Here is a 13,528-nt window from a genome sequence, read left to right as displayed (position 1 = left end):
GTTTACTATACCTTTTCTTTTTCTTTTTTTTTTTTTTTTTTTGAGATGGAGTCTTGCTGTGTCACCCAGGCTGGAGTGCAGTGGCACAATCTCTACTCATTGTAACCTCTGCCTCCTGGGTTCAAATGATTCTCCTGCCTCACCCTCCCAAGTAGCTGGGATTACAGGTGCCCACCACCACACCTGGCTAATTTTTATATTTTAGTAGAGACAGAGTTTCACCATGTTGGCCAGGCTGGTCTTGAACTCCTGACCTCAAGTGATCGTCAACCCACCCTTGGCCTCCCAAAGGGCCGGAATTATAAGCATGAGCCACCGTGCCTGGCCTACTGTACCTTTTCGATGATTAGATACACAAATACTTACAATTGTGTTACAATTGCCTACAGTATTAAGTACAGTAACATGTTGTACAGGTTAGTAACCTAGGAACAATAGATTATACCATACAGCTTAGGTGCGTAGTCAGCTATACCGTCTAGATTTATGTAAAGACACTGTGATGTTCACACAACAATGAAACCACTTAATGATGCATTTCTCAGAACATATCCCATCATTAAGCAACACATAACTGTATTTACAAGTCCTTAAACTTAGAATATAGTTTTGAGACTTTAATAGGCAATATTTCTTTTTTTCTTGATTTTTTTTTTTTTTTTTTTTTTTTTTTTGAGACAGAGTCTCACTGTGTCACCCAGGCTGAAGTGCAGTGGCACAATATCAGGTCGCTGCAACCACTGCCTCCCAGATTTAAGCGATTCTCCTGCCTCAGCCTCTCGAGTAGCTGGGATAACAGGCACACACCACCATGCCCGGCTAATTTTGTATTTTTAGTAGAGACAGGGTTTCGCCACGTTGGCCAGGATGGTGTCGATCTCCTGACCTCGTGATCCGCCCGCTTCAGCTCCCCAAAGTGCTGGGATTACAGGCGTGAGCCACCGCGCCCAGCCAATAATTTTAAATTCTGGTTAGTTCAACCAGAGAAGGGGATTTGGAGAAGCTGGTGTCCTCCTGTGCTTGAATTTACATTACTTAGTTGTAAGACTTTTAGAAGTTCAAAGGTTAAGGCAGACCATGGATTTTAAAAGTTTGGCTATAAAAAAAAAATGATGCAGGCTAAATGATACCCTTTACTGTTTAGTAGGAAACAGCAATAAAGTGTAAGTCATTTATCTTAGTCCTGAGTTAAATTTTAATACATCTTTGTTTTTTAAAAAAGTTATGGTAAATAGATACAACATAAAATTTACTATCATAACCATTTTTAAGTGTATAGTTCAGTGGCATTAAGTATATACATGTTGTGCAACCATCACCACCATCTATCTCCAAAACGTTTTTATCTTCTCAAACTGAAACTTACCCATTGAACAAAACTACTCATTCCTCCCTTCTCCTAGTCTCTGGCAACTGCCATTCTCTTTCCATCGCTATGAATTTTGCTACTATAGGGACCTCATACAAGTGGAATCATACAATATTTGTCCGTTTGTGTCTGGCTTATTCACCTAAGATAATGTCTTCAGTGTTCATCCATGTTGTAGCATGTGTCAGAATTTCATTCCTTTTAAGACTGAATAATGTTTAATTGTTTGAATATACCACATTTTATTTATTCATTGATGGACTTTTGTCTTTTCTCTTTTTTTTGACAAAGTTGTTAATAAAACCCTATTTTATATTAAATAATGTTTTCTTTCCTTTCATATGTTCAGACAGATTCTTTCAAAATGGGACAAGAGTTTGTGAAACACTTCACTAGCAATGCAGACAAGCTAACTAACCTTAATCTGGTTTCCAGAACTTTAAATTTAGATATATCAAACCAAGTTGTATCCCAAAAACATGCTGACTGCCATAATTCTAGTAAAACATCTGTCAGCGCAACATCAGAAGGACTCTTATTGCAAGATACCTCTAAGATGAAGCGCTTCAATCAAACACTTTCAACCAACAAAAGTAGTTATACAAGTCGCAACCCTCAGTCATACCACCTACTTAGTAAAGAACAAAGAAGAAACAGTCTTCGGAAAGAATCTTTAATATTTATGAAAGGAGTCATGGATGAATGTACTCATGTAGCAAATTTCTCAGGTACTAATTTTTATATGAAATTGAGAATATTTGCTGATGTGTAAATATTTGTGAAATATTTTAAAGGATGCTTTATAAGATAATTTTATATTTTCAAGGGTATATTTTTTTGTTGGCTCCAGAATATGTTTGCAAAGATAAGTTGGTTACTTAAATGTATCATATTCTATCTATGAAAATTTAAGATTATCTTATTCATTAAAAAACATACTGGACAGCCGGGTGTGGTGGCTCATGCCTGTAATCCCAGCATTTTGGGAGGCTGAGGCAGGTGGATTGCTTGAGCCCAGGAATTCAAGACCAGCCTGGGTAACATGGTAAAACCCTGTCTCTACCAAAAAAAAAAATACAAAAAAGTAGTCATGTGTGGTGGTGCATGCCTGTAGTTCCAGCTATTTGGGAGGCTAAAGTGGAAGGATTGCTTCAGCCCAAGGAGATGGAGGTTGCAGTGAGCCAAGATCACACCACTGCACTCCATCCTGGGTGACAGCAAGACTTTCACACACACGCACAAACACACACACACACTCACACACTGGAGCTGGACACAGTGGCTCACGCCTACAATCCTAGCACTTTGGGAGGCTGCGGTGGGAGGACCGCTTGAGCCCAGGAGTTTGACACCAGCCTGGGCAACATAGTGAGACCCTGTCCCTATAAAAAATGTAAAAATTAGCTGGGTGGCCGGGCCCAGTGGCTCACGCCTGTAATCCCAGCACTTTGGGAGGCCGAGGCAGGTGGATCACTTGAGGTCAGGAGTTTGAGACCATCCTGGCCAACATGGTGAAACCTCATCTCTACCAAAAATATAAAAAATTAGTTGGGCATAATGGTGTGTGCCTGTAATCCCAGCTACTCAGGAGGCTGAGGCAGGAGAATCATTTGAACCCGGGAGGTGGAGGTTGCAGTGAGCAGAGATCATGCCACTGCACTCCAGCCTGAGTGACAGAGTGAGACTCCATCTCAAAAACAAAAATAAATTAGCTGGGTGTGGTGGCACATGCTTATAGTACCAGCTACTCAGAGGCTGAGGCAGGAGGATCCCTTGAGCCCAGGAATTCAAGGTGGCACTGAGCTATGATTGCACCACTGCACCCTAGCCTCGGTAACAAAGTGAAACTCTTATCTCCCAAAAAAAAAAAAACTGGATTGCTGAGTGTGGTGGCATTCACCTGTAGTCCCAGCTACTCAGGAAGTTAAGGAGGGAGGATCACTTGAGCCCAGGAGTTTAAGGTGTAGTGCACTATGATCTTGCTGGTGAATAGCCACTGCATTTCAGCCTGGGCAACACAGTGAGATCCCATCTTTAAAATAAATGATTGAGGCGATGCATACCTCATGTACTCTGATGTGATTATTATGCATTGCATGCCCGTATCAAAATATCTCATGTAACCCATAAAAATATACACCTACTGTGTACCCACACACACACAAAAGAAATAAATAAATTAGTTAATTTTTAAAAACCACAGTATTTTGTATCATTTTTAGAATATTTATCTCGTACTGGAGATGAGTAAGGTAGCATAGCTGATTTTTAATTTAATCAAAAATGTTTAGTTTGATGAATGTTTTATTTACTGCATTGTGTGGTGTTTTTTTATTTTCTAATGTGTATATGTTGAATTTTTTAAAATCCTATACCTAGTCCCAGTTGATCCAAGCCTCATTATAGTGGTTCAAGCCAAAGAAGATGCCTATATTCCACGAACAGGAGTTCGAAGTTTACAAGAAATTTGGCCTGGTTGTGAAATCCGATACTTAGAAGGAGGTCATATTAGTGCTTATCTTTTTAAACAAGGACTCTTCAGGTAAGATGGCTGGTTTAAACAGGTATTCGTTCATTTGTTGCTTGTTTTCTGGATTTTTTTGCTTCAACAAATATAAAAGATTAGATATTTTTATAGTCTGTTTCAATCTTTGAATTCCCTCCTCATCTCCCACAAATCTCACATTGAGTTACTTTTCCCTCTTTCCTAGAATTTCATCTTCTTCTTTTTTCTTCTAAAGAACTAAGCATGATGCATATCATAGGCATGCTTTATCGTGTGGCTTCCCCCTCTTCAAATATTAATGGCCAGGTATTTTAGGATGTGAAAAGGAAGATCATGGCTTGTTAAAGTTGCTTTGGTGCATCAAGAGTTTTTTCACTCTATTCTGATGTTTTTTTCAGAATGGCCTGAACATCTGTGGAATAATTTAGCAATGTTTTTCAGTTAGCAAGTGAATATTTGACCTTAAATAAGAAGTGCTTTTAATGTTAATAACCTTATATGACTCCACTATTTTAGTTAGAACTTATAAAAACTTTTATGCTGGCTGGGCACGGTGGCTCATGCCTGTAATCCCAGCACTTTGGGAGGCGGAGGTGGGCGGATCACGAGGTCAGGAGATCAAGGCCATCCTGGCTAACACAGTGAAACCCGTCTCTAGTAAAAATACAAAAAAAAAAAAAAAAAAAAAAAAAGTAGCCAGGCGTAGGTGGTGCATGCCTGTAGTCCCACCTACTTGGGAGGCTGAGGCAGGAGAATGGCGTTAAAACCCGGGAGGCGGAGCTTGCAGGGAGCCAAGATCACACCACTGCACTTCAGCCTGGGAGACAGAGCGAGACTCCATCTCAAAAAAAAAAATTTTTTTATGCTAAAACTATAATTTTCTGGTATTCTGCATTATTGGAACATATTCCTCATGTTATTATTAATGGTTAAATAAATTAATTCACATAAATGGTTAGATCAGTGCCCTGTACATAAGTGTTAAAAAAAACTGCCAACTGGATTCCTATATAATAGAAGAATTGTATGTGATACGTTTGACATGTTTTAGCTCTTGTTAACGTAAGAAATAAGTTTTCTATATGTTACTTATCTAGCCCAACTTACAAATGTCACCCTTTTGAGAAATAAACCAATTCTTCAAGTCTGTCATGTCTTGAAGGATATAGTAAACCTTTCTTTTTATAGTATGATCTTTTTTTTTTTTTTTTTTTTTTTGAGACGGAGTCTCGCTCTGTCACCCAGGCTGGAGTGCAATGGCGCGATCTCTGCTCACTGCAAGCTCCGCCTCCCGGGTTCCCGCCATTCTCCTGCCTCAGCCTCCCAAGTAGCTGGAACTACAGGCGCCCGCCACCACGCCCGGCTAATTTTTTTGTATTTTTAGTAGAGACAGGGTTTCACCCTGTTTAGCCAGGATGGTCTCGATCTCCTGACCTTGTGATCCGCCCGCCTCGGCCTCCCAAAGTGCTGGGATTACAGGCGTGAGCCACTGCGCCCGGCCATATAGTATGATCTTTTTAAGAAGTATTCATGTAGCATTTGAGTCCCTATTGCTGAGTGAGCAGACTATCCAATACTCATTGGCCCTCTGGCACAACAAAATTAAAACAAATAAACAAAAATCCGTGACTACCTAGGGTTGCTAGGATTGCTTAAGAAGAGTCTAGGCCGGGCAAGTGGCTCACGCTTGTAATGCCAGCACTTTGGGAGGCCAAGGCAAGCGGATCACGAGGTCAGGAGATCGAGACCACGGTGAAACCCCGTCTCTACTAAAAATACAAAAAAAATTAGCCGGGCGTAGTGGCGGGCGCCTGTAGTCCCAGCTACTCAGAGAGGCTGAGGCAGGAGAATGGCGTGAACCCAGGAGGCGGAGCTTGCAGTGAGCCGAGATCGCGCCACTGCACTCCAGCCTGGACGACAGAGCGAGACTCCGTCTCAAAAAAAAAAAAAAAAAAAAAAAAAGAAGAGTCTAAAGTTCTGTTATACATGTGAATGCAGAGGACCCACATGCTTGCATTAGTAAATTAGTATCAAATTTCTTTCTTTTGTGTGTCTAAGTGGGAGTATAGCTAAGAGGTATTAGGAAGAGTAGATTTATAATGAAAGTCAAATATAAAAACTCAAAAGTGCTATTATGAAGGCTTCATTTGAGAGAGATAAATGTTAACTATTATGTGCCAGATGCTAGGGCAATTGCTCTGTTATTATCCCCTTTACACAGAATAAAGGGAACAAAAAAGATTAAGTAACTTGCTCAAGTGGAGTCACTACTAAGCTATTTGACTTCCATTCCCCATCAGTCACTTCAAAACTTAACAGAGATTAGATGACATTGGAATAGTAGAATTTTTAAAAATTCCGTCTTTTCACACACCAAACATAAAAATGAAAGAAGCTGCCAGGCACGGTGGCTCACATCTGTAATCCCAGCACTTCAAGAGGCCAAGGCGGGTGGAGTTGGAGTTGGAGCTCAGCCTGGCCAATATGGTGAAACCCCATCTCTACTAAAAATACAAAAATTAGCCGGGCGTGGCCGGGCGCGGTGGCTCAAGCCTGTAATCCCAGCACTTTGGGAGGCCGAGGCAGGCGGATCACAAGGTCAGGAGATCGAGACCATCCTGGCTAACATGGTGAAACCCTGTCTCTACTAAAAATACAAAAAATTAGCCGGACGTGATGGTGGGCGCCTGTAGTCCCAGCTACGCGGGAGGCTGAGGCAGGAGAATGGCGTGAACTGGGGAGGCGGAGCTTGCAGTGAGCCGAGATCGTGCCACTGCACTCCAGCCTGGGCGACAGAGCAAGACTCCGTCTCCAAAAAAAAAAAAAAAAAAAAATTAGCCTGGCGTGGTGGGCGTATGCCTATAGTCCCAGCTACTCAGGAGGCTGAGGCTGAAGAACCGCTTGAACCTGGGAGGCGAAGGTTGCAGTGAGCTATCGCGCCACTGCATTCCCCCTGGAAGCAGTGTTGCAGTGAGCTGAAATGGCACCACTACATTCCAGTCTGGGTGACAGTGAGACTCTGTCTCAAAAAATGAATGAATGAATAAACAAAGCCATTCCTTTATGTGCTCTAATATTTTGTGTTATTTAGAGCTTATTGATAATACAAGTGAATAAGAGACTATTCACATGATTGAAAAGGGACGTACATTTCCTAACCCTTCTCACATGTACACAAGCCCGTATTGTAACTTTCGGCACCAGGAAGTAAACAAATTCAGATTCATTCCACAAGGGCAAGTGCCTGGAACTAACTGAGGAAAAAAATTATCCAGTGGGCGGGCCGGGCGCGGTGGCTCACGCCTGTAATCCCAGCACTTTGGGAGGCGGAGGCGGGTGGATCACGAGGCCAGGAGATCAAGACCATCCTGGCTAACACGGTGAAACCCTAATAAAATAGAAAAAAATTAGCCGGGCGTGGTGGCGGGTGCTTGTAGTCCCAGCTACTCCAGAGGCTGAGGCAGGAGAATGGCGTGAACCCGGAAGTCAGAGCTTGCAGTGAGCCGAGATTGCACCACTGCACTCCAGCCTGGGCGGCAGAGCGAGACTGTCTCAAAAAAAAAAAAAAAAAAAAAATTATCCAGTGGGCAATAATTTCAAAGTCCTGTTTACTTCTTCCCTACTGCTGTCATATCTGTCTTCAAAACAAAATCTCTTTATGTGTTTACACCAACATGCAAATATCCACCTCTAATTTTTTTCCCTTCTTATGGTTCATTATAATTCACAGGGTACAAATACTTGAGCCAAAGAAAGACAAGCATGTTGTAAAACTGACTTCCCAACATATTGGAAATAATAATCTATTAGCAGGCTATCAGTTTCAAAGATAGTCTTTTTTTTTTTTTTTTTTTTTTATTTCCTTGAGACAGAGTCTTGCTCAGTCACCCAGGCTGGAGTGCGGTGGCATGATCTCGGCTCTCTGCAACCTCCACCTCCTGGGTTCACGCCATTCTCCTGCCTCAGCCTGTGGAGTAGCTGGGACTACAGGCGCCCGCCACCATGCCCGGCTAATTTTTTTCTATTTTTAGTAGAGACGGGGTTTCACCGTGTTAGCCAGGATGGTCTCGATCTCCTGACCTCGTGATCCACCTGTCTCGGCCTCCCAAAGTGCTGGGATTACAGGCGTGAGCCACCACACCTGGCAAAAGACAGTCTTAATAGCTTTGTTTGGATGTGAGGATACAGTTAGTTGAACAAGTGGGATACAACATTAATATCTGATAGTTATTTAAACTGGGTGAAAATATAGACATACATTTTCTTTTTTCTTTTTTTTTTTTTTTTTTGAGCCGGAGTCTTGCTTGTCACCTAGGCTGGAGTGCAGTGGCACGATCTTGGCTCACTGCATCCTCCGCCTCCCAGGTTCAAGCAATTCTCCTGCCTCAGCCTCCCGAGTAGCTGGGATTACAGGCACCCACCACCACACCCGGCTAATGTTTGTATTTTTAGTAGAGACGGTGTTTCACCATGTTGGCCAGACTGGTCTCAAACTCCTGACCTTGTGATCCGCCCACCTTGGCCTCCCAAAGTGCTGGGATTACAGGCGTGAGCCACCGCGCCCGGCCTAGACATGCATTTTCTTAAAAGCCTGGAGGAAAGATATGAAAAGATTAACAGTAGATGTGAGTGATGGGATTATGATGTTTTCCCCTTCCTATGTTTTGGATTTTCTGAATATTCTGCTATGAAAATGTATTATACAATAGAAAAAAAACAGTTTTAGAAAAAAATATGAATGGGGCAGGGTGTCGCAGGACTATAGTTCCAGATACTCAACAGGCTGAGGTGGGAAGATAGCTTGAGGCCAAGAATTTGAGGCTGCAGCGTGCTATGATTGCACCTGAGAGTAACCACTGCACTCAAGCCTAGGCAACATAGCGAGATCTTGTCTCTAAAGAAAAAAAAAAAGAAAAAATATCTTATGGAAGATAAAATTTGTCTATTCCTTTTCTTTCTTTTTTTTTTTTTTTTTTGAAACAGTTTCGCTCTTGTTGCCCAGGTTGGAGTGCAATGGTGTGATCTCAGCTCACTGCAACCTCTGCCTCCCAGGTTCAAACAATTCTCCTGCCTCAGCCTCCTAAGTATGGGATTACAGGCATGTGCCACCACACCCAGCTAATTTTTTGTAATTTTAGTAGAGACAGGGTTTCTCCATGTTGATCAGGCTGGTCTCAAACTCCTGATTTCAGGTGATCCACCTGCCTCGGCCTCCCAAAGTGCTGGGATTACAGGCTTGAGCCATCGCGCCCGGCCTGTCTATTCCTTTTCAATTGAAATATTAAAATACTTGGTAAACTTAATGTGGGAAACCAAGGCTTTTGATTTTAAGTAGCTAGGAACATGTTCATAGTAGGCCGGGCGCGGTTGCTCACGCTTGTAATCCTAGCACTTTGGGAGGCCGAGGCGGGCGGATCACGAGGTCAGGAGATCGAGACCACGGTGAAACCCCGTCTCTACTAAAAATACAAAAAATTAGCCGGGCGTGGTGGCGGGCGCCTGTAGTCCCAGCTACTCGGAGAGGCTGAAGCAGGAGAATGGCGTGAACCCGGGAGGCGGAGCTTGCAGTGAGCCGAGATTGCGCCACTGCACTCCAGCCTGGGCGACAGAGCGAGACTCTGTCTCAAAAAAAAAAACATGTTCATAGTAAATGAAAAACATCTATATCATAATCTGTGAAACAGAATCTTACATTCTGAAAAGTTACGTAATTAATTTTCAACAAAGTGATAAGACAATAAATCAGTTCCTTTTTCTTTCATAATTTATTTTATACACACATTATACACATATGCCTCTGTGTGTGTGCGTGTGTGTATGAATATATATATTCTAAGGCACAAAAAAGTGCTTCAGAAAAAGATAATGCTTCTAGAGCCATCATAAGTTGGAAGTATATTTGAGGTTTTCCAGCAGTGGTGGTAAAGTTGCATGCATCTGAGGCAGGCGGATCACTTGAGGCCAGGAGTTCGAGACCAGCCTGGACAACATGGTGAAACCCTGTCTCTACTAAAAATACAAAAAATTAGCAGGGTGAGGTGGTGCATGCCTGTAATTCTAGCTACTTGGGAGGCTGAGGCATGAGAATCACTTGAACCGGGAGCAGAGGTTGCAGTGAGCAGAGATCATGCCACTGCACTCCAGCCTGGGCGACAGAGCAAGACCCTGTCTCAAAAGAAGAAAAAAAAAGTTACATGGATTCAAACACCCATTCTGGGGAGGGTAACTGCCTGTTTCATAGCTATTTAGAGAGGATGTCAAGTTGCAAGCCACAGATAAGTTTGGAAATAACTTACGGTAAAGGCATTGTTTGTCCCTCCTTTTTGTTAGTTACTTAGAATTTTTCTTTCATATTTAATTTTAGACAAGCCATCTATGATGCATTTGACCGCTTCCTCCATAAATACGCTAACTAATTGGATTATTACATGTAACCAGTATGGCCATGATGTTTCTTACAAAAGGGAGCTTCATCCTGTGATCATGTGAAGGACAAGCAGATAGCACTAATATATCTAATCGCTATCAATGTAGTCTGGAATTCATTGTTACACATCAGTTAACTGTAAACTTCGAATACATTTGAATAATTTCAAGATAATATTTGAAGTAAATAATGTTAAAGTGTTTTTATTATTGTTTATTGGAATCCCATATACTCAATGTTTAGTCTGTTGTTACTATTTATGAAAAACTAAATTTTTAATCATGAATAATTTATTAAATAAATTTGTTCATAGAAACTTTTCTGGGTTTTAGTAAAATTGCTAAATCAAACCAAGATTTTAATATATCAGCGTTTATTTTGTACCCTTATAACATTTCACTATTGACTTGATTTGAGAAACATGTTTATTTTTTGAATGTTCTTGTGTTCAACTAATTTTCTGCTGTGGAAATAAATACTTATGATATATAAAATCAGTGTTAACTTTGAATTCTACAATATCCTGATGGCTTCATAAATAAGTGCTTTTCTTTTTCTTTTTTTTTCTTTTAACATGTACCTCTACTTGAATGTAAGTGCTTTTAATAATCAAAGTGAGTGGCAGGGTGCGGTGGCTCACGCCTGTAATCCCAGCACTGGGAGGCTGAGGTGGGCAGATTACCTGAGGTCGGGAGTTCAAGACCAGCCTGACCAATATGGAGAAACCCCCCCTCTACTACAAATAGAAAAAATTAGCCAAGCATGGTGATGCATGCCTATAATCCCAGATACTCAGGAGGCAGAGGCAGGGGAATCGCTTGAACCCGGGAGGCAGAGGTTGTGGTGATCCAAGATCACACCATTGTACTCCAGCCTGGGCAGCAAGAGTGAAACTCCGTCTCAAAATAATAATAATAATAATAATAATAATAATCAAAATGAATGTTCTGCAGATAAAATGCATTAGACTTTGCTAGACTAAAACTTTACTAAAGATTAGGGTTTTTAAAAAATGCCAATAGGCCATGTGTGGTGGCTCACGCCTGTAATCCCAGCACTTTGGGAGGCTGAGGCGGGCAGATCACAAAGTCAGGAGTTTAAGACCAGCCTGGCCAACATGGTGAAACCCCATGTCTACTAGAAGTACAAAAAAATTAGCCGGGCATTGTGGCGTGTGCCTGTAATCCCAGCTACTCAGGAGGCTGAGGCAGGAGAATTGGTTGAACCCAGGAGGCGGAGGTTGCACTGAGCTGAGATTGCGCCACTGCACTCCAGCCTGGGTGACAGAGCAAAACTCCATCTCAAAAAAAAAAAACAAAACATTAGCTGGGCATGGTGGCAGGCACCTGTAATCCCAGCTACTCGGGAGGCTGAGGCAGGAGAATTGCTTGAACCCAGGAGGCAGAAGTTGCAGTGAGCGGAGATCGCACCACTGCACTCCAGCCTAGGAGACAGAGCAAGACTGTCTCAAAACAAAACAAAATGCCAAACTTATTTCTCCCTACTAAAAAGTTTCAATTCACAAAAATGGAAACATTGGAAGACCTGTTGCATTAACTGATGGAGTGCAGTGGCATGATCTTGGCTCACTGCAACCTCCGCCTCCCAGGTTCAAGTGGTTCTCCTGCCTCCACCTGAGTAGCTGAGATTACAGGTGCCCGCCACCATGCCTGGCTAATTTTTGTATTTTTAATAGACACGAGGTTTCGCCATGTTGGCGAGGCTGGTCTCGAATTCCTGACCTCAAGTGATATGCCTGCCTTGGCCTCCCAAAGTGCTGGGATTATAGGCGTGAGCCACCACACCCGACCTGACATTTTATTTTTATTTATTTAATTACATTTTTTTATATGCTTACTCTTTGGATTGCTAACCATCTAACTACCCAAATACTTAACAGCTTTGGCTTTTAATTTCAGAATTTAATAGATACATATGCAATTGATTTGTCCCATATAAACTTTATTTTACAGAAAATATTTAAAGTTTTATGTAATAGCTATTAACTCTCTTAAAGGGGGGGTTATATGGCTAGATTTGGTGCTTTCTTTTTATGTTAAACTTCTCTAGCTGTCAGCTAAAATGTTAAAAAAGTAGAAGATGTTTTAGGGTATTGTGTGAAGTTTTACAGTAGGTATATTTGAGTTTTGTTTGAAATCTGCGTTGTCTGTGAATTATTTTTAAATAGGTATTCTTAGTCTACTAACGATATTTGAATTATAATGTGCCTTTGCAGTCTTTTTAAAGGAGATTTCATTTGTCACCTCTAATGCTTCTATCATCTTAATTTTTTACAAATATTTAAAAATTATTAATGTGATGTTATTGATGGTAGACAAAGTAGTAACTTCTTTCAAACTACTTTGGCACAACAAGCCAACACTGTACAGCTCTTTGAGCTACAAGCAATTTTACATGTTCAGATGAGAACCTTTAGTTTTAACCAAAAGTATAACATCTACTAAAGTTCTTCCACAAAATACTTTTTAAAATAAAACTTGTCAACTGAATTATGATTTTCTTATATTATGTATATAGTGAGGTCATATGATTGAATGCTTTTTGAACAATAGTTTTAGTAAGACCAATACTTTATTATTGTTCACATAAACATTTCTTACTAAGCAATAATGTACTATGTCATGTGAATTTCTATTGTTAAAAAAATGAAATTTTGATTTAGTTTTAATTAATTCTTAGGCATAACTAACTTTTCCAAATAAAGTGTGAAAGAAAGTATTTTTAAAATTTCATCTCTTAGCCAGATGTTTTAAGAATATATCCCTAGGTTGGCCGGGCGCGGTGGCTCACGCTTGTAATCCCAGCACTTTGGGAGGCCGAGGCGGGCGGATCACGAGGTCAGGAGATCGAGACCACGGTGAAACACCGTCTCTACTAAAAATACAAAAAAAAATTAGCCGGGCATGGTGGCGGGCACCTGTAGTCCCAGCTACTTGGAGAGGCTGAGGCAGAAGAATGGCGTGAACCTGGGAGGCGGAGCTTGCAGTGAGCCGAGATCGCGCCACTGCACTCCAGCCTGGGTGACAAAGCGAGACTCTGTCTCAAAAAAAAAAAAAAAAAGAATATTCCTAGGCCAGGTGCGGTGGCTCACACCTGTAATCCCAGCACTTTGGGAGGCTGAGGTGGGGGGACCACCTGAGGTCGGGAGTTCGAGACTAGCCTGACCAATATGGAGAAACCCCGTCTCTATTAAAAATACAAAATT

General features: G+C 41.4%; 1 protein-coding gene across 7 annotated transcripts in view; it reads left to right on the top strand.

Moving 5' to 3' along the window:
- The window catches only part of ABHD18 (abhydrolase domain containing 18), an 81,781-nt gene extending 70,985 nt beyond the window's left edge, over positions 1–10,796 (top strand). For all 7 annotated transcript variants that reach the window (XM_030815722.1, XM_030815723.1, XM_030815724.1 and 4 more), the window contains 3 exons: positions 1,719–2,097; positions 3,749–3,911; positions 10,240–10,796. In XM_030815722.1, coding sequence (XP_030671582.1) covers positions 1,719–2,097; positions 3,749–3,911; positions 10,240–10,291 — 594 coding nt within the window. In that variant the 3' untranslated portion in view covers positions 10,292–10,796. The remainder of the gene's footprint in view (positions 1–1,718; positions 2,098–3,748; positions 3,912–10,239) is intronic.
- The last annotated feature ends 2,732 nt before the right edge of the window (positions 10,797–13,528 follow it).

This window comes from Nomascus leucogenys, chromosome 7b (assembly GCF_006542625.1).
Source record: "Nomascus leucogenys isolate Asia chromosome 7b, Asia_NLE_v1, whole genome shotgun sequence".
NCBI classification, from domain to species: Eukaryota; Metazoa; Chordata; class Mammalia; order Primates; family Hylobatidae; genus Nomascus; species Nomascus leucogenys.
This window is presented reverse-complemented; position numbering and strand designations above follow the sequence as displayed.